Source organism: Oncorhynchus clarkii, chromosome 19 (genome assembly GCF_045791955.1).
Source record: "Oncorhynchus clarkii lewisi isolate Uvic-CL-2024 chromosome 19, UVic_Ocla_1.0, whole genome shotgun sequence".
In the NCBI taxonomy this organism is placed as follows: Eukaryota; Metazoa; Chordata; class Actinopteri; order Salmoniformes; family Salmonidae; genus Oncorhynchus; species Oncorhynchus clarkii.
Genome location: NC_092165.1, coordinates 15,917,788 through 15,945,322, shown reverse-complemented (window position 1 = coordinate 15,945,322; position 27,535 = coordinate 15,917,788). Strand labels below are relative to the sequence as shown.

The window sequence follows — 27,535 nt, the reverse complement described above, 5'->3', positions numbered from 1 at the left end:
ATGTCCAATATGAAAAAAACGATTGGATTTAAGCTGATTGGCCACACTTTAAAAGCCACAAAATGAGCAGAAACGCTCCTCTGGGTGTAAACTCTGTGGATTTGGAAACAAGTGCTCCTGAGTAGAATGGAACCCCCCCTTTTACTGCGACACAACGTACAGGCAATTCTGCAATAAATTATAGGAGTACACACACAAAAAAAAAAACATTGTTTAGCATTTAGACTTGAAAAAACAAATAAATCACATAATATCTCATAGAAATACTTTGAATTATTCTTTGTATGATAACTAGTATAACATTTGGATAATTGTGCACCTTTCCCATCATTTTCAACCTAATTATTAATTCCTTACAAAACAACATTGCAGTTTCATAACTGCCGTTTTGGACTCAGTAATTGCAGAATAATTGCAGTTTGCGGTGGTTGAACTGCAGTTTTACTGCACTGCAACTGCAGTTACAGTTACTAAAGTATGCTTTAGTGAGTAATCCAAACCCCACTTTTACTTTGGCACCTAGAAGTTGTCTCTATAAACCAATATGTAATTGAAGGCCTATAGTGTATTGCATTGGGACCAACGGTATACACCTCAGTCCCCCATAAAATGACACCATATAGCTTCTACGGACACTAGTGAGTAATCCCAATCCCACTTTTACTTCAGCACCTAGAATAGTTATCTCTAAAAGCCTATATGTATATAATGTATAGTGTATTGCTTTGGAGGGATTTATTTGACATTGGAACATGTTTAAAACCTCAATGTAATGAAAATATCACTTAAATATGAACAAATATGAATCATGGTTAATGTTTAGACAATTACGTTTCACATATCATGAATTAGTACAGGTTGTTGATACTTTACTAGTACATGGGAAACTTTTATTTTGAAATATTTCGAAAATCCGTGACCCGGAAGTACTTTTTTTGTGTCGTGACAAGGCGCTGGCGTAAACAGTGACCAATAACGTTTTCACAGTTAAGAGTTTTACTTTAGACGTTTATTAACAACCTGGAACTCAAAATATGAATAATTTAACAGTATAACATAATATACATACCCCATGTAGTGATTAATGTAGTGATTTCGCGTTTGAGACGGGACTTGCTTGATATATGTTATCTCGGTAACGCTAGCTAGCTAGCTGCGAAGCTAACAATGGATAACTGTATGGTTTTTCACACTCAAATAGCCTCCATCATGGAGGTGCTAGCGAATGCAGCCGTGGCAGAGATCTGTAAAGTCGTAGACGACGACTATGCAGTGTTTCGTTTGGAAATAACTCAAAGCCAGAAAGAGAATAGGGCATTGCGGAGGAAACTACAGCTACTGGAATTGAAGGTGTCACGCGAGCGCGTCCTCGCCAGTCCAAGAAGCATCAAGATCTTTGACCGATACAGAGAAATGGCAAGAGGTAACGTTACATTTTTGCCGAATGCCGAGGCCTGTCGTTCCGCTCTGCGCATGTGTGACTTTAGATTTGTTACCCACATACTATATATGGTTAAAAATAATGGGGTGTTGTAATGTATGTATGTGTATGTATGTAATAATTCCCCAGATTACGTAACTAGATATCTTGCGTAAAGACACTATTATAACCTAACCAGATTCTTGATTTACTGCATTTCCTGTTATTTACTCATTGAAAACAATACATCAATCAGTAAATAGTATATCAAGAAGTTATGAGAAGTGTTACCTTACATCCTTGCCAATTCTAGACATTATCAAGAGTGTACAATATAGCTTTGAGCATTGACAGTAGCTAACTTAACCTCCGCTTTCCCCCAATCACTCTCTCAGGTGAAGGAAATCTCACTGGAGGCCACAGGAGCTTTAAGCCAGCGGGACACAATAAATGGAGAGATGACCAACCAATCACTGTTGATGAGGGGAATGGAACCTCAACCCAGCACATTATCATGATAGAGGTTAGTGTAATAGTGTTGCATAAAAAAAAAAAGAGTTACTTTGTAAATCAAATGCGTCCCGTTTATTTCAGAAAGGCTAGTCAGCTATTCACTTGCTTACATGTACATCCTTATTTATCTGCCAATGGGGAGCTTGTGAGACTTCCCTATGACATTGTTATCCAATTCTTACATGCTGACTACACCGGCCACACGTGTGCGCCATCGCGCGCATGTTGATTTTGTCTATCCACACCAGACACGATCAGGACACGCAGGTTGAAATATCAAAGTGAACTCTGAACCAACTATATTCATTTGGGGACCAGTTGTTACTCGGTGAGGGAAATGTTATTTTTATGTATCGAATCAATGCTACTTTTTAATAACTAATTAGAAAGGTTCATGCAGGTGACTGACTGATTGTGTATGGAGAAACCCTCATTATCACTGTTCCTCAACTTGGCAGTACGCCCAGAATATTGCTATGGGAACAACCGAGGTATCTGTTTCAAGATCTCAACTTGGAGAGAGAGAGAGCCTCGTGAGGCATTGGTCAGTCACATGTGCGAGTCACCGGTAGTGATTAATTCACTATGTTAAATCATGCAAATATAACTTGTCTGTGCGTTGCCATATATAAGACAACTGTTGGGACCGCCCCAACGGAGCTTCTTATAGACTTGTACGGGTTTGTTGTAACCTCTCCAGCTTGCTGATATTAAAGAGTTATTCATGTTAAGATTGACTTCAGGTGTCCCTGGTGTTGAATTTCCACCACAACACATATGAAACATTCATGGACATTTAGCTATCTATCTTGCTGTTGCTAGCTAATTTGTCCTGGGATATAAATATATTTTTTGGTCTGGATCTGAAGAATATCGACCCACTTTGAGTCACAGAAAATGTGTTCTCTACTCTAACAATGAATCCACAGATACCAGGGGGAACCTAGTTGGTTTCTAGTAATCTCTCCTTGTTCAGTCATCTTCTGTGGATTATACAGATGGAAGTTTACATACCGTAGCCAAATACATTTGAACTCAGTTTTTCACAATTCCTGACATTTAATCCTAGTAAAAATTCCCTGTCTTAGGTCAGTTAGGATCACCACTTTATTTTAAGAATGTGAAATGTCAGAATAATAGTGATTTATTTCAGCTTTTATTTCTTTCATCACATTCCCAGTGGGTCAGAAGTTTACATACACTCAATTAGTATTTGGTAGCATTGGCTTTAAATTGTTTAACTTGGGTCAAACGTTTCGGGTAGCCTTCCACAAGCTTACCACAATAAGTTAGGAGGAATGGGACAAAATTCACCCGACAGAGCTGGTGTAACTGAGTCAGGTTTGTAGGCCTCCTTGCTCGCACACACTTTTTCAGTTCTACCCACAAATTTTCTATGGGATTGAGGTCAGGGCTTTATGATAGCCACTCCAATACCTTGACTTTGTTGTCCTTAAGCCATTTTGCCACAACTTTGGAAGTATGCTTGGGATCATTGTCCATTTGGAAGACCCATTTGGGACCAAGTATTAACTTCCTGACTGATGTCTTGAAATGTTGCTTCAATGTATCCACATCATTTTTCAGCCTCATGATGCCATCTTTTTTGTGAAGTGCACCAGTCCCTCCTGCAGCAAAGCACCCCCCACATCATGATGCTGCCACCCCCGTGCTTCATGGTTGGGATAGTGTTCTTTGGCTTGCAAGCCTCCCCCTTTTTCCTCCAAACATAACAATGGTCATTACGGCCAAACAGTTCTATTTTTGTTTCATCAGACCAGAGGACATTTCTCCAAAAAGTACAATCTTTGTCCCCATTTGCAGTAGCAAACCGTAGTCTGGCTTTTTTTTATGGCGGTTTTGGAGCAGTGGCTTCTTCCTTGCTGAGCGGCCTTTCAGGTTATGTCGATATAGGATTTGTTTTTACTGTGGATATAAATATGTTTGTACCTGTCATCTCCAGCATCTTCACAAGGTCCTTTGCTGTTGTTCTGGGATTGATTTGTACTTTTCGCACCAAAGTACGTTCATCTCTAGGAGACAGAACGCATCTCCTTCCTGAGCGGTATGATGGCTGCGTGGTCCCATGGTGTTTATACTTGCGTACTATTGTTTGTACAGACGAACGTGGTCCATTCAGGCATTTGGAAATTGCTCCCAAGGATGAACCAGACTTGTGGAGGTCTACAATTTTTTTTCTGAGATCTTGGCTGATTTCTTTTGATTTTCCCATGATGTCGAGCAAAGAGGCACTGAGTTTGAAGGTAGGCCTTGAAATACATCCACAGGCACACCTCCAATTGACTCAAATGATGTCAATTAGCCTATCAGAAGCTTCTAAAGCCATGACATTTTCTGGAATTTTCCAAGCTGTTTAAAGGTACAGTCAACTTAGTGTATGTAAACTTCCGACCCACTGGAATTGTGATACAATGAATTATAAGTGAAAAAATGTCTGTAAACAATTGTTGGAAAAATTACTTGTCATGCACAAAATAGATGTCCTAACCGACTTGCTAAAACTATAGTTTGTTAACAAGAAATTTGTGGAGTGGATGAAAAGCGAGTTTTAATGACTCCATCCTAAGTGTAAGTAAACTTCCGATTTGAACTGTACTAGGCACATGATCTGAACCAAATGGGAGTCTAGGTTTGTACCACTATCCGATTAGGGGGGTCAATGTGTTTTTGTGTCCCCACTTTGGTTCTGAAATCACCAACACCTACTAATTAACTTGTCATGTTTGCAGTTGAAGTGTTGAAGCTCGTAATGTATCAATATTGATTGTTAAAAAAAGTGCGCCAGATTGCTGTCCTCAATCTGAAATGATGAACTTTACCCTGTATATCTAAAAATGACCATATACACTGATTGTTCGAAGCAAAACTACCAAAACTTATTGCTGATGGTGAACCTGAACAATCGAAACTCAAATCTATTGTAAACCCCCGTTCAGCAGCTTAACTAGGCTACTGATATTTCCTGGGGTTGTTCGGCATGCAAGCTGACTTGTAGACCAATGACTGTCGACACAGGCATATTCTTAGTTTGACACTGAATAGAGGACGCATTAGTTGTGACAAAATATGAGGTATGGTAAGGTAGAAATAAAGTAACATGTTAGTGAATCAGTGCTTCGTAATGTTTGAATGGACTTTCTGACCGAAGCGTGCTACATTTGGATCGGTTTGGGATCCGCGGACCAATGCAGTTGTATCTGAAACGTTTCAATTGGGACCGTTGCGTTTTGGTTAAATAGTTACATCCCTTCCAATTCTACTCATGAATAATAACCTCTTGTCAGTCTGCAGATGCAGAGGCTGCAGGTCCTGGAGGATCGTCTCTGGTCAAGAAGGAGAAGTCTGAAGGAGAGGAGGACCCACAACACAGCAGAGACATCCAGACTGGAGCAGCGGCTGTAGTAGCGCCCCCTGTAGCCACGGAGGACCTTGCCCCCGCCCCCCAGCCCAGGACCCGGTGCAACATCACGGAGGTCAGTGGAACGCCGAACGCCGTCCTCAAGTCAGAGACAGACACCGAGAATTTAACTGTAACACAAAGGCTTTTACACACAGGATCTGACCACAGATCAGACCCAGAGAGACTGGGGCTGGGGCCACTGGGCTGTCGTCCTGCTTCCAGCTCAGAGTCTTTACTTTACGGTAACACAAGCCTGAGGACGGTTCATTCCCATCCGGACTCAGGAGACGCATTAGAGACTGGCAATGATCTGTCTTATTACACTACAGAGATGGACCCTGGCAACATATCCTTGGGATTAGAGATACAAACTGATCTGTCTAGAGGGGACTGGTACAGTAGTAGTGTATACTCAGAAGGGGGCCTAGATAAGAAAAGGGAGGGTCTGGTTGTAGATGAAGTGACTGTGAAAGTGGAAGGTGACGTTTCTCCCACATGGAATGCAGATAGTCAACTAGGAGACGGACACTCACAGGGCAGAGGTTTCTTAGATTACAGGGAAAGCTTAGAGACAAATCCAAATGTCGTGACCCACTCCCCTTTACACTCGCCCAGGGATCCAGACCCAGTGTCCACATCGATGGGGCCTTCCAATTCACACGGCCGCGTCCTTTTCGATGAGGTATTGAACTCAAACGACAGGGCTATATCAGGCAATAGTAAAGAGAAACAGTTCCTCTGCATGTTCTGTAACAAAGGCTTCAGCTGCCCCCAGACAGTGGAGATCCACCAGAGGGTCCACACAAGGGTGAAACCCTTCAGCTGTACCCAGTGTCACATGCGCTTCACACAGGCTGGTGATCTGAAAAGGCACCACAGGGTTCACACAGGGGAGAAACCCTACAGCTGCCCCCAGTGTCATATCCGCTTCACCCAGGCTAGCAGCCTGAAGAGGCACCTGAAGGTCCACACGGGAGAAAGGCCGTTCGCCTGTACGCACTGTGGGAAGAGGTTCTCAGAGAGGAGCTACCTCAGGATACACCAGCAGAAAAACCATTCCACTAAATAAAAAACATTCCTATTCATAGCTTATTTAGTTTAGATCAAACCCTACATTAAAGACAAAGATGAATTGTCAGTGTTGTCAGCAGGAAATATCCACAGATGAATTTGGAAGAACGAGAGTAACAGATTTCATTCAGTGTTGAATATTCCTGTGTAGAATATTGCATCCGGACATTGTGTGAAAAATAAGGCATATATAAGCCTAAAAGGTCTGTTATATATTGTGTTTGTACTGTGTAGGTTATATGATGTTCACAAATTCCCCCCAACGCTGTTAATTAGAAAATGTAGGCAGTTTATCAACTTCATGCAGATTTTATGTTGAGACGTGCATGTGTGGTTTTCATATGGTGTATTTAAAACTTGTTTATATTTAGTAAACACAAAATTGAACTTTTCATTCTGACTTTCATTGAGACTCTCTTTAGCAGACGTCACATCTGATCTCACCCTGCTATGCATACACCCAACAGCGCTTTATAACCACTATACACTTCCTAAATATACCCATAGTCTATTACAATAACAAACACCCTATATAGTCTGTTACACTAACAAACACCCTATATAGTCTATTACACTAACAAACACCCTGTCGTCTATTACACTAACAAACATCCTATAGCAGGGCTGCACAACCCTCTTCCTGGAGATCTACAGTCCTGAGGGTTTTCAGTCCAACCCTAATTTAACACACCTGATTTTACTTGTTAGCTGCTCAACAAGACCTAGCTGAATCAGATAAATTAGGGTTGGAATGAAAACCTACAGGACAGTAGATCTCCAGGAAGAGGGTTGGGCAGCCCTGCTCTATACTCTATTACACTAGCAAACACCCTATATAGTCTATTACGCTAACAAAGACCCAAAATAGTCTGTTACGCTAACACCCTATATAGTCTATTACACTAGCAAACACCCCGTTGTCTATTACACTAACAAACACCCTATATAGTCGATTACACTAACAAACACCCTATATAGTCTAATACACTAACAAACACCCTATATAGTCTATTACACTAACAAACCACCTATATAGTCGATTACACTAACAAACACCCTATATAGTCTTATTACACTAACAAACACCCTATATAGTCTTATTACACTAACAAACACCCTATATAGTCGATTACACTAACAAACATCCTGTCGTCTATTACACTAACAAACACCCTGTATAGTCTATTACACTAACAAACACCCTATATAGTCGATTACACTAACAAACATCCTGTCGTCTATTACACTAACAAACACCCTATATAGTCTATTACACTAACAAACACCCTATATAGTCTATTACATTAATAAACACCCTATTACACTAACACCCTATTACACGAACAAACACCCTATATAGTCTATTACACTAACAAACACCCTATATAGTCTTATTACACTAACAAACACCCTATATAGTCGATTACACTAACAAACATCCTGTCGTCTATTACACTAACAAACACCCTGTATAGTCTATTACACTAACAAACACCCTATATAGTCTATTACACTAATAAACACCCTATTACACTAACACCCTATTACACTAACAAACACCCTATATAGTCTATTACACTAACAAACACCCTATATAGTCTTATTACACTAACAAACACCCTATATAGTCTATTACGCTAACAAACACCCTATATAGTCTATTACACTAACACCCTATATAGTCTATTACACTAACACCCTATATAGCCTATTACGCTAACAAACACCCTATAGTCTATTACGCTAACAAACACCCTATATAGTCTATTACGCTAACAAACACCCTGTAGTCTACTATGCTAACAAAAACCCTATATAGTCTAGAGTACTCCCAGCGCCGACAGAGATGGCTGCCTCGCTTCGCGTTCCTAGGAAACTATGCAGTATTTTTTATTTTTTTACATGTTATTTCTTACATTGGTACCCCAGGTAATCTTAAATGTCATTACATACAGTCGGGAGGAACTACTGAATATAAGAGCAACGTCAACTCACCATCATTACGACCAGGAATATGACTCTCCCGAAGCGGATCCTGTGTTTTGCCTTCCACGCAGGACAATGGATCGGATCCCAGCCGGCGACCCAAAACAACGACGCCGTAAAAGGGGCAAACAAAGCGGTCTTCTGGTCAGGCTCCGGAGACGGGCACATTGCGCACCACTCCCTAGCATACTACTCGCCAATGTCCAGTCTCTTGACAACAAGGTTGATGAACTCCGAGCAAGGGTAGCATTCCAGAGAGACATCAGAGACTAACGTTCTTTGCTTCACGAAAACATGGCTCACTCGAGAGACGCTAACGGAGTCGGTGCAGCCAGCTGGTTTCTTCACGCATTGTGCCGACAGAAACAAGCATCTTTCTGGTAAGAAGAGGGGCCTTATGATTAACGATACTTGGTGTGATCATAACAACATACAGGAACTCAAGTCCTTCTGTTCACCTGACTTATAATTCCTCACAATCAAATGTCGACCGCATTATCTACCAAGTGAATTCTCTTCGATTATAATCACAGCAGTATATATTCCCCCCCAAGCAGACACATCGACGGCCCTGAACTAACTTTATTTGACAATGTAAACTGGAAACCACATATCCTGATTTTATTTATTCGTTATTTTACCAGGTAAGTTGACTGAGAACACGTTCTCATTTGCAGCAACGACCTGGGGAATAGTTACAGGGGAGATGAGGGGATGAATGAGCCAATTGTAAACTGGGGATTATTAAGTGACCAGATTAGGAATTTAGCCAGGACACCGGGGTTAACACCCCTACTCTTACGATAAGTGCCATGGGTTCTTTAATGACCTCAGAGAGTCAGGACACCCGTTTAACGTCCCATCTGAAAAACGGCACCCTACACAGGGCAGTGTCCCCAATCACTGCCCTCGGGCATTGAGATATTTTTTTAGACCAGAGGAAAGAGTGCCTCCTACTGGCCCTCCAACACCACTTCCAGCAGTATCTGGTCTCCCATCCAGGAACTGACCAGTACCAACCCTGCTTAGCTTCAGAAGAAAGCCAGCAGTGGTATGCAGGGTGGTATGCTGCTGGCTGAGGGTGCATTCATTGTTGCTGGGAATTTTGACAAGGCTAATCTGAAAACAAGACTCCCTAAATTCTATCAGCATATCGATTGTGCTACCAGGGCTGGTAAAACCATGGATCATTGTTATTCTAACTTCCGCGATGCATATAAAGCCCTCCACGCCCTCCTTTCAGAAAAGCTGACCACGACTCCATTTTGTTGCTTCCAGCCTACAGACAGAAACAGACTAAAACAAGAAGCTCCCACGCTCAGGTCTGTTCAACGCTGGTCCGACCAATCTGATTCCACGCTTCAAGACTGCTTTGATCACGTGGATTGGGATGTGTTCCGCATTGCGTCCAACAACAACATTGACGAATACGCTGACCGAGTTCATTAGAAAGTGCATCGGCGATGTTACACCCACAGCAACGATTAAAACATTCCCAAACCAGAAACCGTGGATTGATGGCAGCATTCGCGCGAAACTGAAAGTGCAAACCACTGCTTTTAACCAGGGCAAGGTGACCGGAAACATGACCGAATACAAACAGTGTAGCTATTCCCTCCGCAAGGCAATCAAACAAGCTAAGTGTCAGTATAGAGACAAAGTAGTCGCAATTCAACGGCTCAGACACAAGAGGTATGTGGCAGGGGCTACAGTCAATCACGGATTACAAAAATAAAACCAGCCCTGTCGCGGACCAGGATGTCTTGCTCCCAGACAGACTAAATAACTTTTTTGCTCGCTTTGAGGACAATACAGTGCCACTGACACGGCCCGCTACCAAAACCTGCGGGCTCTCCTTCACTGCAGCCGACGTGAGTAAAACATTTAAACATGTTAACCCTCGCAAGGCTACAGGCCCAGACGGCATCCCCAGCCGCGTCCTCAGAGCATGCGCAGACCAGCTGGCTGGTGTGTTTACGGACATATTCAATCAATCCTTATCCCAGTCTGCTGTTCCCGCATGCTTCAAGAGGGCCACCATTGTTCCTGTTCCCAAGAAAGCTAAGGTAACTGAGCTAAACGACTACCGCCCCTTGGCACTCACTTCCGTCATCATGAAGTGCTTTGAGAGACTAGTCAAGGACCATATCACCTCAACCCTACCTGACACCCTAGACCCACTCCAATTTTCTTATCGCCCCAATAGGTCCACAGACGACGCAATCGCAACCACACTGCACACTGCCCTAACCCATCTGGACAAGAGGAATACCTATGTAAGAATGCTGTTCATCGGGGCCTCCCGGGTGGCGCAGTGGTTAAGGGCGCTGTACTGCAGCGCCAGCTGTGCCATCAGAGTCCTGGGTTTGCGCCCAGGCTCTGTCGTAACCGGCCGCGACCGGGAGGTCCGTGGGGCGACGCACAATTGGCCTAGCGTCGCCCGGGTTAGGGAGGGCTTGGTCGGTAGGGGTGTCCTTGTCTCATCGCGCACCAGCGACTCCTGTGGCGGGCTGGGCGCAGTGTACGCTAGCCAAGGTGGCCAGGTGCACGGTGTTTCCTCCAGCGCATTGGTGCGGCTGGCTTCCGGGTTGGATGTGCGCTGTGTTAAAGAAGCAGCGGCTTGGTTGGTTGTGTATCGGAGGACGCATGACTTTCAACCTTCGTCTCTCCCGAGCCCGTACGGGAGTTGTAGCGATGAGACAAGATAGTAGCTACTACAACAATTGGATACTACGAAATTGGGGTCCTTGGGGAGAAAAAGGGGTAAAATTCAAAAAAAATAAAAAAATAAAAAGAATGCTGTTCATCGACTACAGCTCAGCATTTAACACCATAGTACCCTCCAAACTCGTCATCAAGCTCGAGACCCTGGGTCTCGACCCCGCCCTGTGCAACTGGGTACTGGACTTCCTGACGGGCTGCCCCCAGGTGGTGAGGGTAGGTAACAACATCTCCACCCCGCTGATCCTCAACACTGGGGCCCCACAAGGGTGCTTTCTGAGCCCTCTCCTGTACTCCCTGTTCACCCACGACTGCGTGGCCATGCACGCCTCCAACTCAATCATCAAGTTTGCGGACGACACTACAGTGGTAGGCTTGATTACCAACAACGACGAGACGGCCTACGGGGAGGAGGTGAGGGCCCTCGGAGTGTGGTGTCGGGAAAATAACCTCACACTCAATGTCAACAAAACAAAGAAGATGATTGTGGACTTCAGGAAACAGCAGAGGGAGCTCTATCCACATCGACGGGACAGTAGTGGAGAGGGTAGAAAGTTTTAAGTTCCTCGGCGCACACATCACTTTTGGCTTGTCACCAAAAGCACTCACAAACTTCTACAGATGCACAATCGAGAGCATCCTGACGGGCTGTATCACCGCCTGGTACGGCACAACCGTAAAGCTCTCCAGAGGGTACCTGCCCTCCAGGATACCTACACCACCAGATGTCACAGGAAGGCCATAAAGATCATCAAGGACAATAACCACCCGAGCCACTGCCTGTTCACCCCGCTATCATCCAGAAGGCGAGGTCAGTACAGGTGCATCAAAGCTGGGACCGAGAGACTGAAAAACAGCTTCTATCTCAAGGCCATCAGACTGTTAAACATCCACCACTAACATTGAGTGGCTGCTGCCAACATACTGACTAGACTCCAGCCACTTTAATAATGGAAATTGATGTAAAAAATGTTATCACTAGCCACTTTAAACAATGCCACTTAATATAATGTTTACATACCCTACATTACTCATCTCATATGTATATACTGTACTCTATACCATTTACTGCATCTTGCCTATGCCGTTCTGTACCATCACTCATTCATATATCTTTATGTACATATTCTTTATCCCTTTACACTTGTGTGTATAAGGTAGTAGTTGTGGAATTGTTAGGTTAGATTACTCGTTGGTTATTACTGCATTGTCAACTAGAAGCACAAGCATTTCGCTACACTCGCATTAACAACTGCTAACCATGTGTATGTGACAAATAAAATTTGATTTGATTTACACTAACAAACACCCTATATATTCTATTACACTAACAAACACCCTGTCATGTATTACACTAACAAACACCCTGTAATCTATTACACTAACAAACACCCTGTAGTATATTATGCTAACAAACCCCCTATATAGTCTATTACACTAACAAACACCCTATATAGTCTATTACACTAACAAACACCCAATATAGTCTTACACTAACAAACACCCTTTATAGTCTATTACACTAACAAACACCCTGTCGTCTATTACGCTAACAAACGCCCTGTAGTCTATTACACTAACAAACACCTTGACGTCTATTACACTAACAAACACCATGTAGTCTATTGCGCTAACAAACACCCTATATAGTCTATTACACTAACAAACACCCTATATAGTGTATTACACTAACAAACACCCTATATAGTCTATTACACTAACAAACACCCTATATAGTCTATTACACTAACAAACACCCTATATAGTATATTACACTAACAAACACCCTATATAGTCTATTACACTAACAAACACCTACTGACTTATCATACCTGACTTAATTTTACCAACATCATATGTCCACCATGATGGGTTTAACAACAATGAAGTCATTCTGTAATTACAGTATAGGGCTGAAACGTTGTGGGGATTGATAAACACTCCGGGCCATACTTGCAAAACATAGAAAAAGGTTAAGTTTAAGCGACCAACTGATTAGCGTAATAGGTTAGCATAGGGATACATTTGCAAGCTTATGTAATGGAAACAGCTGACATGTAGCCTTTGCTCACATGCCACTATGTCAACGATTTTAATTGGCTGATGCTTAAACTTAACCTTGAACTTAAACCTGTTCTAATGTTCGTAAGTATGGCCTCCACTTGCTGAAAGTGTGTTTATTATACGTGTGTGCGACTGTGTGTACGTACCAGAGGGAGTGTATGTCTGTGTAATCTGTATCACCTGTCTCTTCCAGGAGGAGGAGGGTCCAGAGGTGCTGCTGGTGAAGGAGGAGGGGTGTGAGGAGGGTCTGGGGAACCCTGAGGAGGCCATGATCATGGAGGACAACCAAACTACACCTCCTGAACCCACAGAGGAACCAGCTGAGCAGCACAGGACCACACACAGTCTCACTGAGGTGAGCCCACTGGAAACTACTGTCTGAATGGTATTAGGTCAGGGCCCGTATCCACATAGCTTCTCAGAGTAGGAGTGCTGATCTAGGATCAGTTTAGCCTTTTAGATCATAATAATAACAAATCAAATGTATTTATATAGTCCTTTGTACATCAGCTGATATCTCAAAGTGCTGTACAGAAACCCAGCCTAAAACCCCAAACAGCAAGCAATGCAGGTGTTGAAGCACGTTGGCTAGAAAAAACTCCCAAGAAAGGCCAAAACCTAGGAAGAAACCTAGAGAGGAACCAGGCTATGTGGGGTGGCCAGTCCTCTTCTGGCTGTGCCGGGTGGAGATTATAACAGAACATGGCCAAGATGTTCAAATGTTCATAAATGATCAGCATGGTCCAATAATAATAAGGCAGAACAGTTGAAACTGGAGCAGCAGCACGGCCAGGTGGACTGGGGACAGCAAGGAGTCATCATGTCAGGTAGTCCTGAGAAAGAAAGAGAGAATTAGAGAGAGCACACTTAAATTCACACAGGACACTGAATAGGACAGGAGAAGTACTCGAGATATAAAAAACTGACCCTAGCCCCCCGACACATAAAGTACTGCAGCATAAATACTGGAGGCTGAGACAGGAGGGGTCAGGAGACACTCCAGAGCCTTTCCGTTCACCTTCACACTCCTGGGCCAGACTACACTCAATCATATGACCCACTGAAGAGATGAGTCTTCAGTAAAGACTTAAAGGTTGAGACCGAGTTTGCGTCTCTCACATGGGTAGGCAGACCATTCCATAAAAATGGAGCTCTATAGGAGAAAGCCCTGCCTCCAGCTGTTTGCTTAGAAATTCTAGGGACAATTAGGAGGCCTGCGTCTTGTGACCGTAGAGTACGTGTAGGTATATACGGCAGGACCAAATCAGAGAGATAGGTAGGAGCAAGCCCATGTAATGCTTTGTAGGTTAGCAGTAAAACCTTGAAATCAGCCCTTGCCTTGACAGGAAGCCAGTGTAGGGAGGCTAGCACTAGAGTAATATTATCAAATTGTTTGGTTCTAGTCAGGATTCTAGCAGCCGTATTTAGCACTAACTGAAGTTTATTTAGTGCTTTATCCGGGTAGCCGGAAAGTAGAGCATTGCAGTAGTCTAACCTAGAAGTAACAAAAGCATGGATTAATTTTTCTGCATCATTTTTGGACAGAAAGTTTCTGATTTTTGCAATATTACGTAGATGGAAAAAAGCTGTCCTTGAAACAGTCTTGATATGTTCGTCAAAAGAGAGATCAGGGTCCAGAGTAACGCAGAGGTCCTTCACAGTTTTATTTGAGACGACTGTACAACCATTAAGATTAATTGTCAGATTCAACAGAAGATCTCTTTGTTTCTTGGGACCTAGAACAAGCATCTCTGTTTTGTCCGAGTTTAAAAGTAGAAAGTTTCCAGCCATCCACTTCCTTATGTCTGAAACACAGGCTTCTAGCGAGGACAATTTTGGGGCTTCACCATGTTTCATTGAAATGTACAGCTGTGTGTCAGCCACATAGCAGTGAAAGTTAACATGTTTTCGAATGACATCCCAAGAGGGAAAATATATAGTGAAAACAATAGTGGTTCTAAAACAGAACCTTGAGGAACACCGAAATGTACAGTTGATTTGTCAGAGGACAAACCATTCACAGAGACAAACTGATATCTTTCCGACAGATAAGATCTAAACCAGGCCAGAACTTGTCAGTGTAGACCAATTTGGGTTTCCAATCTCTCCAAAAGAATGTGGTGATCGATGGTATCAAAAGCAGCACTAAGGTCTAGGAGCACGAGGTCAGATGCAGAGCCTCGGTCTTATGCCATTAAAAGGTAATTTACCACCTTCACAAGTGCAGTCTCAGTGCCTTGAATCGGTCTAAAACCAGACTGAAGCATTTCGTATACATTGTTTGTCTTCAGGAAGGCAGTGATTTGCTGCGCAACAGCCTTTTCTAAAATGTTTGAGAGGAATGGAAGATTCGATATAGGCCGATAGTTTTTATATTTTCTGGGTCAAGGTTTGGCTTTATTACTGCCACTTTTAGTGAGTTTGGTACACATCCGGTGGATAGAGAGCCGTTTATATAGTAGGGCCAAGCACAGGAAGCAGCTCTTTCAGTAGTTTAGTTGGAATAGGGTCCAATATGCAGCTTGAAGGTTTAAAGGCAATGATTATTTTCATCATTGTGTCAAATGATATAGTACTGAAACACTTGAGTGTCTCTCTTGATCCTAGGTCCTGGCAGAGTTGTGCAGACTCAGGACAACTGATCTTTGAAGGAATACGCAGATTTAAAGAGGAGTCCGTAATTTGCTTTCTAATAATCATGATCTTTTCCTCAAAGAACACTATGTAGACAGGTGGGGACCAGGGCCCGTAGTTATCCAACTGCCTGAAATTTCAGTTTTGCAAATTTGGTCCTAATTTTACACATAGGAGTAAGAGCCGGTTATCAACATTCCTATCTCAAGGTGTATTTAAGAGAGCTCAAGAGGTATCCTAACCAGTTAGGAGTTGCCAGAAGATGGCTGCATTGAGACGATGATAAGCACACACATTTTTAACAAACATATGGTAATGACAATTTAATCAAAAGATACCGGTTAGATAGAGATTTTATACTTTGTGACTGACCTTGTCTGTGATGCTATTTCTCCATCTATGAAAAATACACTGTGTACAAAACATTAAGAACAGCTTCCCAAAATTGAGTTTTGCCTTCAGAACAGCTTCAATTTGTCAGGGCATGGACTCAACAAGGTATCGAAAGTGTTCCTCAGGGATACTGGCCCATGTTGACTCCAATGCCTCCATCAGTTGTGGCAAGTTGGCTGGATGTCCTTTTGGTGGTAGACCATACTTGATACACACAGGAAACTGTATCAAACTGTACCCCTTCAAAGGCACTTAAATATTTTGTCTTGCCCATTCACCCTCTGAATGGCACACATACACAATCCATGCCTCAAGGCTTTAAAATGTTTTTTTTTTTTACATGTCTCCTCCCCTTCATCTGATTGAAGTGGATTTAACAAATGACATGAATAAGGGATCATAGCTTTCACCTGGTCAGTCTGTCATGGAAAGAGCAAGTATTCATAATGTTTTGTACACTCAACGTATGATTATTTATTAGCCTAGTGGTTGTTAGTATTTAGGCATATCATGTGAATGAAACCTCGTGAAATCATTGTCAAAAGCGCAGGCCTACATGGGAATACTGTTGCATGTAAGTCTAGATTATATATATATATATAGAAATATCAATACATTATTTCAACAACTCTAAAGCAATTTCCTGTCTATGGCACCGGAACCAATGACTCGCTGCCCTTTTATATTATCAAGACACCTGCTGATATCTCTGGTTAGGAAATAACTGGTTAGGAAAGCTGATAACTCTTAACTGGTTAGGAAAGCTCATGAGGTCCCCTAGATATCGGTCAAATAGGTGGGACTCATAACTAAAGAGGCTTCAAGCATAGCTTTTATTTTTACCCATAAGAGTAGAAGTAAAATGTATCTCTTCTCAGCACTTACGACCAATTTTCTACTCTGAGGCTTTGTGGATATGGCCCCTGGTCTTTATTAATTTTGTCTTAAGTGAGGGATCATGTCTTTGAAGTATCAAACCATTAAAGAGTGTCAGAAAGTCAAATCAACTAACACGCTTGCAAAGTATCACATCAACTAACATGCTTGCATAGTACTCATATCAATCCCTCATTGACCAATCAGAAGATGCTCCATAGCAGGGTGCTGATATCAGATTTCTTGATGCAACATCCTCTCACTCTGTATCTCTTACAGTCAGTAGACATGGAGGATGGGAAGCCTGATCTGTTGCTGGTCAAAGAGGAGACAATAGAAGACGGACCAGAGAGTATTGATTTGCGTGAACTTAAGATGGGGGAGCAAGGTAAGGGAGAAATACATATAGCCTACATACAGTAATATATCTTCAATGGGAATAGTGATGCACCTGGCTTATTTTATATTTTTCTTCATTCATTCATGAAATCAATACAACTTATGTTTACATACAAAAACACACATATTGTATGAACTTCTCCGGGTAATTGACAAAAAAAACTGCATATGTAGAATTCTCTATTCGCCATGTTTGTAAAGTCTATTTTGTAACCTTTTCTTGCAGGTGGCTGGCTGGAGGCAAACAGAGGAGACTGGGTGGCCATCTTGGATTCCCAGACTGGTGCAGCCAAGGACCCAGGGGACAAAATCACTGACCAGTCCAGGACCAGAGGTGACTTAGTGGAGGTCAGTGGATGGGACAGCGTCCTCAAGTCTGGAGTGGGGAACAACACCTTTAACCACAACCAGAAACAGACAGTCGAACACAAAACAACAACCAAACTTAGTCGCCATGACAACAGACTGGCTGAGACCAGGACAAGGGGTAGATTTGGTCTGCAGGGACGGGGAGGTGTCCGTATGCGACAGAAGAGGACAGACACAGACTCTGCTAGCGATGCTCCGTCCTGCTCCTATAGTTGTGATTCAGAGAGACAGATTGGGCCTCAGGTTAACCCCCTAACAGGTGCTGCCTTCAGCCTGCCTTCTATAGGATCTATAAACTGGAACATGGACCCTGCGACAACACAGACTCTCCCTGGCCTTCATCCTCCTCACACTCTCCTTATGTTAAACCAGACCTCAGACAATGCCACTGCCTCAACACTAAATGGCTACACAAGCCCATTGACAAATGACAGTAGTAGTAATGCTATCAGCAGATCTGGTGGCAAAGAGAAGCGCTTCCCGTGTTCATTCTGTGGGAAAGCCTTCAGTTTCCCCAAACAGGTGGAGATCCACCAGAGGATGCACACAGGGGAGAAACCGTTCAGCTGTCATATTTGCCGGGCCAGTTTCTCCCAATTGTCCAACTTGAAGAGGCACCAGAGGGTCCATACAGGGGAGAAGCCTTACAGCTGCCCCCAGTGTGAGAAGAGGTTCTCCCACCAGCACCATCTGAAGATACACCTGAAGGTCCACACGGGGGAAAGGCCTGTACGCACTGGGGAAAGAGTTTCTCGGAGAGGAGCTACCTCAGGATACACCAGCAGAAAATGCACACGGACAACGTATAGTGTATAGTAAGTGATACAGAATTTGTCACTTAAAAAAAAAGCCAAAAACAAATAAAGTATGTCTTCTCTTTCAGGGTCCTGTCTAATGCCTGGTGACTGGGTTCCTACAAGGCCTGGTCCTGAATCTGGGTTTAGCCTTCCTCAGTTACCCCACCAATACAGACAGGGTCAGGATGGGCATTCACCACAAGAGGTACCTAGCCTATAACACAGCAAGCACACAATGCCAACAACACCCAAACAATGACTAGAGGTCAAGGAGGGAGCTCAAAGACTAACCACCTGAGCGTGGCTCCTGCTTCTACCTCCTCTGATGTCATTGGGTCACATCATGGGAGGCCGAGCATTAGGACGGACACAGACAAGCCGAATGCCTGTCTCACGTGTGTAAAGCGCTTTGCTGAGGTGAACTATGTGAAGAAGCACCAGACCGTTCACACTAAGGATAAGCCCTTCAAGTGCAAACTGAGTAACATTATCAGACACAGGAGTGTCCACAATGGTGAGAAATCGTAGCAGTTTGTCTTCAGATGTACACAGGGGATATCTGGGAACCATTCTTTAGCTGACATATTATAATTATCATGTGAAGTGTCTTTGGGTAAGAGGGTAATTAACAAAGATTTTATGAATTATGTGGTTAACTTGTCATTTAAAATAGGCTTGTGTACCTGTTTTTAGAGAGACTAGGCTAGAATAAAGGACAGTTTAATATTGACCTTACTGAGGTGATGTAGATGGAATAAAGTCATTATTATTTTCTACTGTATTCTTGCTAAACAAGTCTGCGCTCAGCTTGAAAGATCCTGATCATGGGAGATTTGATGTGTAATGTAATAAGCAGTACCTTATTTCAAAGAACAGGGTAAATAACTTTTTCATTTAACCACACCCTTTGAGCTATGACGCCAACCAATAAGATACTTTCTCTTCAGTGTAAACAGAAGTGGGTGCGGCTAGGCGACAAGGTGGAAGCGGATGTGGAACTTGAATCGGATGGCGGTGTAAAAAAGGATGAGTGGATTTTTGTCCAAAAGAATGGGAAAAGGAGAAAAAATTGTGGATTCTGATCATATCCCATTTTATCTGATATTCCTGCGGTTTTTGGAAAAACAAATGTAGGCCTATGCCAGACTTGGTGAATCCGTCTCCATGTAGTGTGTTTCTGCTGATCAGAAAAGGCGTGTCTCAACCAAATTTATGAATATATTGTGTCTTGCATTGATGTGCCACCTGTCAAAAGGAGTCATTTTTGGAGTCTTGGAAGAAGTCGACATTGCTCTACTGAGGAATGAATCGTATGGTAAATGACATGAAGGAGAAGAGTTTGTCTGTCCTTGTTTTTTGTGTCTCCCAAACCAAGTGCAGCTGTGATATGTGTGCTATCCTGTGAGATCCTTTATATACAGACTAATTAATAAACTGATGGAGAAGCTACTCATGACAAAAGGTTAAAAAATAATAATAATTGAATCACTTCCTGAATTGCAGTAGCTGTGCGTGGGTAAAATCAACAGGGAAGCCAATCTAGGGGAAAATGCCATATTACATCCTCTGTGTTGTGATAATTGTTTACTCTAAGAAAACCAATGGTCCAAACCTAATTTCTCTATCGTAATCTTTTTAAAAGTTATTGGAGCTTTTACCCTTGTAAAATGGCCAATTTTGAGACATTATTATCTAATTTTAGTGAATGCGTTTCACAGTAAATTCAGCTTGTGTCATGTTAATTCCTCAAAAGTCACTGCTGTCAACAGAGCGTGCTGTTTATTATCAGACGTTTTACGTTTCCGAAATGTACATTTTTTATTTATTTTATTTAATCTTTATTTAGACCAGCTGAGAAAAAGTTCTCATTTACAACTGCGACCTGGCCAAGATAAAGCAAAGCATTGCGACAAAAACAACAACACACAGTTACACATGGGATAAACAAATGCACAGTCAATAACACAATAGAAAAATATGTATACAGTGTGTGCAAATGAAGTAAGGAGGTAAGGCAATAAATAGGCCAATAGTGGCAAAGTAATTACAATTTAGCAATTTACACGAGTGATAAGTGTGCAGATGAGGATGTGCAAGTAGAAATACTGGTGTGCAAAAGAGCAGAAAAACAAATATGGGGATGAGGTAGGTAGTTGGTTGGATGGGCTATTTACAGATGGGCTGTGTACAGCTGCAGCGATCGGTAAGCTGCTTTGACAGCTGACGCTTAAAGTTAGTGAGGAAGATACAGTTTAAGTCGGAAGTTTACATACACTTCGGTTGGAGTCATTAAAACTTGTTTTTCAACCACTCCACAAATTTCTTGTTATTATCAAACTATAGTTTTGTCAAGTCGGTTAGGACATCTACTTTGTACATGACACAAGTCATTTTTCCTACAATTGTTTACAGACAGATTATTTCACTTATAATTCACTTATTAACAATTACAGTGGGTCAGAAGTTTACATACACTGAGTTGACTGTGCCTTTAAACAGCTTGGAAAATTCCAGAAAATTATGTTATGGCTTTAGAAGCTTCTGATAGGCTAATTGACATCATTTGAGTCAATTGGAGGTGTGCCTGTGGATGTATTTCAAGGCCTACCTTCAAACTCATTGTCTCTTTGCTTGACATCATAGGAAAATCAAAAGAAATCAGCCAAGACCTCAGAAAAACAATTGTAGACCTCCACAAGTCTGGTTCATCCTTGGGAGCAATTTCCAAACGACTGAAGGTACCACGTTCATCTGTACAAACAATAGTACGCAGGTGTAAACACCATGGGACCACGCAGCGTTCATACCACTCAGGAAGGAGACGCGTCCTGTCTCCTAGATATGAACGTACTTTGGTGCGAAAAGTGCAAATCAATCCCAGAACAACAGCAAAGGACATTGTGAAGATGCTGGAGGAAACAGTTACAAATGTATCTATATCCACAGTAAAACAAATCTTATATTATTTTATTTACCTTTATTTAACAAGGCAAGTCAGTTAAGAACAAATTATTATTTTCAATGACGGCCTAGGAACAGTGGGTTAACTGCCTTGTTCAGGGGCAGAACGACAGATGTTTTACCTTGTCAGCTCAGGGATTCGATCTTGCAACAAAAATAGAACTGTTAGACCATAATGACCATCGTTATCTTAGGAGGAAAAAGGGGGAGGCTTGCAAGCCGAAGAACAGCATCCCAACCGTGAAGCACAGAGGTGGCAGCATCATGCTTTGGGGGTGCTTTGCTGCAAGAGGGACTGGTGCACTTCACAAAATAGATGGCATCATGAGGATGGAAAATTGTGGATATATTGAAGCAACATCGCAAGACATCAGTCAGGAAGTTAAAGCTTGGTCGCAAATGGGTCTTCCAAATGGACAATGACCCCAAGCATACTTCCAAAGTTGTGGAAAAACGGCTTAAGGACAACAAAGTCAAGGTATTGGAGTGGCCATCATTAAGCCCTGAACTCAACCCTATATGAAATTTGTGGGTAGAACTGAAAAAGCATGTGCGAGCAAGGAGGCCTACAAACCTGACTCGGTTACACCAGGAGGACAGAGCTGAGTGTATGTAAACTTCTGACCCACTGGGAATGTGATGAAAGAAATAAAAGATGAAATAAATCACTCTACTATTATTCTGACATTTCACATTCTTAAAATTAAGTGGTGATCCTAACTGACCTAAGACAGGACATTTTTTTACTAGGATTAAATGTCAGGAATTGTGAAAAACTGAGTTTAAATGTATTTGGCTAAGGTGTATGTAAACTTCTGACTTCAACTGTAAAATCCACAGAAGATGACTGAACAAGGAGAGATTACTAGAAACCAACTAGGTTTCCCCTTGTATCTGTGGATTAATTGTTAGAGTAGAGAACACACAAAATAAGTCTCTGACTTCAGTGATTTTTGCAATTTGCTCCAGTCATTGGCAGCAGAGAACTGGAAGGAAAGGTGTCCAAAGTAGGTGTTGGCTTTGGGGATGACCAGTGAAATATACCTGCTGGAGCCCGTGCTGCGCGTGGGTGCTGCTATACCTAGCAAAGACTTATAGATGACCTGGAGCCAGTGGGTTTGGCGACAAAAATGTAGCGAGGACCAGCCAACGAGAACATACAGGTCGCTGTGGTGGGTAGTATATGGGGCTTTGGTGACAAAACGGATGGCACTGTGATAGACTGCATCCAATTTTCTGAGTAGAGTGTTGAAGGCTAATTTGTAAATGACATCGCCTAAGTCAAGGATCGGTAGGATCGTCCGTTTTACGAGGGTAAGTTTGGCAGCATGAGTTGAAGGAGGCTTTTGTTTTGCGAAATAGGAAGCCGATTCTAGATTTGGATTGGAGATGCTTAATGTGAGTCTGGAAGGAGAGTTTACAGTCTAGCCAGACACCTAGGTATTTATAGTTGTCCACATATTCTAAGTCAGAACTGTCCAGAGTAGTGATGCTAGTCAGGCGGGCGGGTGCAGGCAGTGATCGGTTGAAGAGCATGTTTTTAGTTTTACTTGCATTTAAGAGCAGTTGGAGGCCACGGAAGGAGTGTTGTATGGCGTTGAACCTCGTTTGGAGGTTTGTTAACACAGTGTCCAAAGAAGAGGTGGATCAAAGAATCACTCACAGCAAGAGCGACATCATTGATATATACAGAGAAAAGAATCGGCCCGAGAATTGAACCCTGAGACTGCCAGAGGTCCGGACAACAGGCCCTCCGATTTGACACACTGAACTCTATCTAAGACGTAGTTGGTGAACCAGGCGAGGCAGTCATTTGAGAAACCAAGGCTGTTGATTCTGACGATAAGAATACGGTGCTTGACAGAGTCGAAAGCCTTGGCCAGGTCGATGAAGACGGCTGCACAGTATTGTCTTTTATTGGTGGCGGATATGTTACAGACCCCACTGAGCGAGATAGAACATGAAGAATCAGATTTGTCTTGGTAAATTTTATAACATAAGGAAGTGAAATTTCATCACCTCAGCGCGTTTAGTGGGTGGACACCCTATAATATGCTAACTCCAGGCTGTAGCCATATGTACAACAATGTATTATTGTGGATTCTGTCACCATGGGCCTTCAGAAGCTTCAAGGAAGCTAAAGGTAATTTGACACGAATATTGATTTTGCATTTACTATCCCTTTAAAACCTCCCAGTTTGAACACACCCAGTAGGTGGCAACAATACACCATTTTTGTGTAGTCCGTCGATAAAACCTCAAAGAAGACGACGTAAACAGAAGTAAGCCGTGACCAAAAACTATTTCCACGTTTGCGTTTTTGTTGTCATTTAGACGTTTATTAATACCCTGCAACTCAAAATATGACTCATTTAACTGCATAGCATCACAAACTTACCCCAGGTATTATTTAATTCGCTTTGGAGACAGGACTTGGTTGATATATGTTATCTAGGTAACGCTAACTAGCTAGTTGCTAAAGTTACCTAACAATGGCTATGGTTTTTCACACTCAAATAGCCTCCATTATGGAGGTTCTAGCGAATGCAGCCGTGGCAGAGATCTGTAAACTCGTAGACGACGACTATGCAGTGTTTCGTTTGGAAATAACTCAAAGCCAGAAAGAAAACAGGGCATTGCGGAGGAAACTACAACTACTGGAACTGAAGAAGGTTGCACGGGAGCGCGCAGAAAGGTCAATGCGAGAGCGTGTCAACGCCAGTCGTTTCAGTAGTGTCAAGATCCTCGACCGATACAGAGGAATTGCAAGAGGTACATTTTGCATGAGGCTGCGTGGCCTGTCGCCCCGTTACCCTCTACACATGTAACTTTGTGTTAACCACATATGTTTAACCAGAATTGGGTCTTGGTTAGTTTTTGGATAGTATGAAATAGCCTAATTCCCCTGATTACTTGCAATATAGCGTTAAACATTGACAGTAGCTAACCTAATCACCTCTTTTCCCCCAATCACTCTCTTGGGTGAATTACATCTCACTGGAGGCCACATGAGCTTTGTGAAGCCAGCAGGACACAATACATGGAGCGATGACCAACCAATCACTGTTGATGAGGGGAGTGGAACCTCAACCCAGCAAGTTATCATCATAGAGGTTAGTGTAATAGTATTAAATCAAAATTACAGTACATTTCAGAAAGGCTCCCATCAGCTATTCACTTGCTTACATGTACATCCTCATTTATCTGCCATAAGGGAGCTTGTGTGACTTCTCTACGACATTGTTACCCAATTCTACTCCCGAGTGGCACAGCGGTATAAGCCACTGCATCTCAGTGCAAGAAGTGTCATTACAGTCCCTGGTTCGAATCCAGGCTGAATGACATCCGGCCATGATTGGGAGTCTCATAGGGCGGCGCACAATTGGCCCAGCGTTTCCCGGGTTTGGCCGGGGTAGGCCATCATTGTAAATAAGAATTTGTACTTAACTGACTTGCCTACCTAAATAAAGGTTAAATAACTTTTTAAAAATACCATCAACCCCCCCTTCTTGTGTCAGTCTGCAGGTCCTGGGGTCAAGCTGGAGAGATCTGAAGGAGAGCACATCCAGACTGGAGTGGCTGGAGTGCCCCCTGTAGCCACGGAGGACCCCACCACCGCCCCAGCGGCACCAAAGACCCGACGCAGCATCACGAAGGTCGGTGGAACGCTGAATGCCGTCCTCAAGTCAGGGATCGACACCAAGAATTTAATGGGTCAGGGGCGACTGGGCTGTCCCGCTCTCCACTCAGAATATTTACTTGATGGTAACCCGAGCCCGAGGATGGATCTGTCCCATCAGGACTTAGGAGACACGTTACAGATTGGCAAGGATCCGTCTTGTTCATACGCTACAGAGATGATACATGGTGACATGCCTGTCGGCTTAGATACACAGACTAATCCAATGAGAGGGGACTGGAACCAGTACAGTAGTAGTGTATACTCTGAAGGGTCCCTAGATAAGAAAGGGGAGGTTATAGTCATAGATGAGGTGACTGTGAAAGTGGAGGGTGACTCTCCTCTGACATGGAATGCAGATGAGACTCGCTTTGGAGAAGGACACTCACAGGGCAACACCAATGACTTCTTAGACTACAGAAAAAGCTTAGAGACCAATCTAACTGTCGTAACCCACTCCCCTTTACACACGCTCAGGGATTGCGACCCACTGTCTACGCCAATGGCATCTTCCGATTCACAATACCTTTTCGATCAGGTATTGAACTCAAAGGATCAAAGGGCCAAAGCACAGGGAGGGGGAGCCACATCAGGAAATAGTAAAGAGAAACGGTTCCTTTGCATGTTCTGTAACAAAGGCTTCAGCAGCTCCCAGAAGGTGGCGATCCACCAGAGGGTCCACACAGGGGAGAAACCATTCAGCTGTACCCAGTGTCATATGCGCTTCACCCAGGCTGGTGACCTGAAGAGGCACCAGAGAGTCCACACAGGGGTAAAACCCTTCAGCTGTACCCAGTGTCACATGAGCTTTGCCCAGGCTGGCAACCTGAAGAGGCACCAGAGGGTCCACACAGGGGAGAAAACAACAACCCCCTAGTGTGAGAAGAGGTTCTCCTACCAACACCAACTGAACATGCACTTATAAGTCCATACGGGAGAAAGTATGCGCTACGAGAAGAGGTTCTCAGAGGATACACCAGCAGAAAAAAACATTCCACGGATTGACCTAGAAATTAACCATTCCACTCAATAGCTTCTGACATTTAGATCAAACCCTGCATTAAAGACTAAGGTTAATGTTAATTGGTGTCAGCAGAAAAGATCCACAGATGCATTTGGAATAAAGAGAGTAGCAAATTTCAGTGTTGAATATTCCTGGGTAGAATATTGAATCCAGACAGACGTGTGATATCTAAGCCTGAAAGGTCTGTTTCATAGTGTTTGCACTGTGTAGGATATATGATGTTCAAGTACAGAATATTTTTCCCACAATACTTTTAATGAGTAAATGAATGCAGTTTATGAAGGTCATGCAGATTTTTAGTTGATGTGCATGTGTGGTTTTTATATGGTGTATTTAAAAAAGGTTGGTTTAATAAACACAAAATGGGACTTTTCATTTGAGACTCTTTAGTATACATCATCACATCTGATCTCACCATATTCTTAAAACACCAGGCAGCGCTTTATAACCAATACACATGTATAAAAAAGAAAAGGCCATTCCAGCAAACTGGACGCACTTGAATGGACGTTTTTACATGGTCCTTTGTTTCGCCGGATTCTGACTTGGCTACGGTTAAGATGTTCCATTACCCAAAACATAATTAAATTCTGCACCCAAAACAGAATAAAATTCTGCGCCCAGGAGGCAGATGAGTTATCCTGCCCTGCAAAGCCATGAGGCTGTTGTCACCACCCACAACACACGGACGAAGCCATCGAGTCCCAGAAGAAGATGAGCTGCGAGGTCTTACGCACCTCTCTCATCACACAGTCAACCATTGGTCAGGTAGTGACCTCCCTCACCAGCTGGGAGCTGCTGAGGGACTACGAGGACCTGCCCTGTAAAAGAGAAGAGATCAGGAGGGCATACTCTAGGGAACATTTTTTATATAATTTTCTTAGGTTGGGGAGAAACAAACTCGATATACATAAAAATGACAAATCTAAACTGTAGAAATTATAATGGACTTACATTTACAGTGCATTCAAAGAGTATTCAGACCCCTTGACTTTTTCCGCATTTTGTTACGTTACAGCTTTATTCTAAAATGGATTACATTGAGAGAAAACAATCTACACACAATACCCCATAATGACAAAGCAACATTTTTTCCAGTTTATTGAGAATAAAAATACTGAAATCACATTTACATATATAAAAGTATTCAGACCCTTTACTCAGTACTTTGTTTGAAGCACCTTTCGCAGCGATTACAATCTCGAGT

At 42.7% G+C, this 27,535-nt stretch overlaps 1 protein-coding gene and 1 pseudogene across 1 annotated transcript; both read left to right on the top strand.

Annotated features, from left to right (window-relative positions):
* The first annotated feature begins 944 nt into the window (after window positions 1-944).
* On the top strand, window positions 945-20,367 carry LOC139374830 (uncharacterized; annotated as a pseudogene).
* Window positions 20,368-23,885: 3,518 nt separating this feature from the next.
* On the top strand, window positions 23,886-26,703 carry LOC139374839 (uncharacterized). Its single transcript, XM_071115993.1, has 3 exons — window positions 23,886-24,397; window positions 24,629-24,738; window positions 25,144-26,703. The coding sequence occupies exons 1-3, from the start codon at window positions 24,118-24,120 to the stop codon at window positions 26,179-26,181; spliced, it is 1,428 nt and encodes a 475-aa protein (XP_070972094.1). The 5' UTR covers window positions 23,886-24,117; the 3' UTR covers window positions 26,182-26,703.
* The last annotated feature ends 832 nt before the right edge of the window (window positions 26,704-27,535 follow it).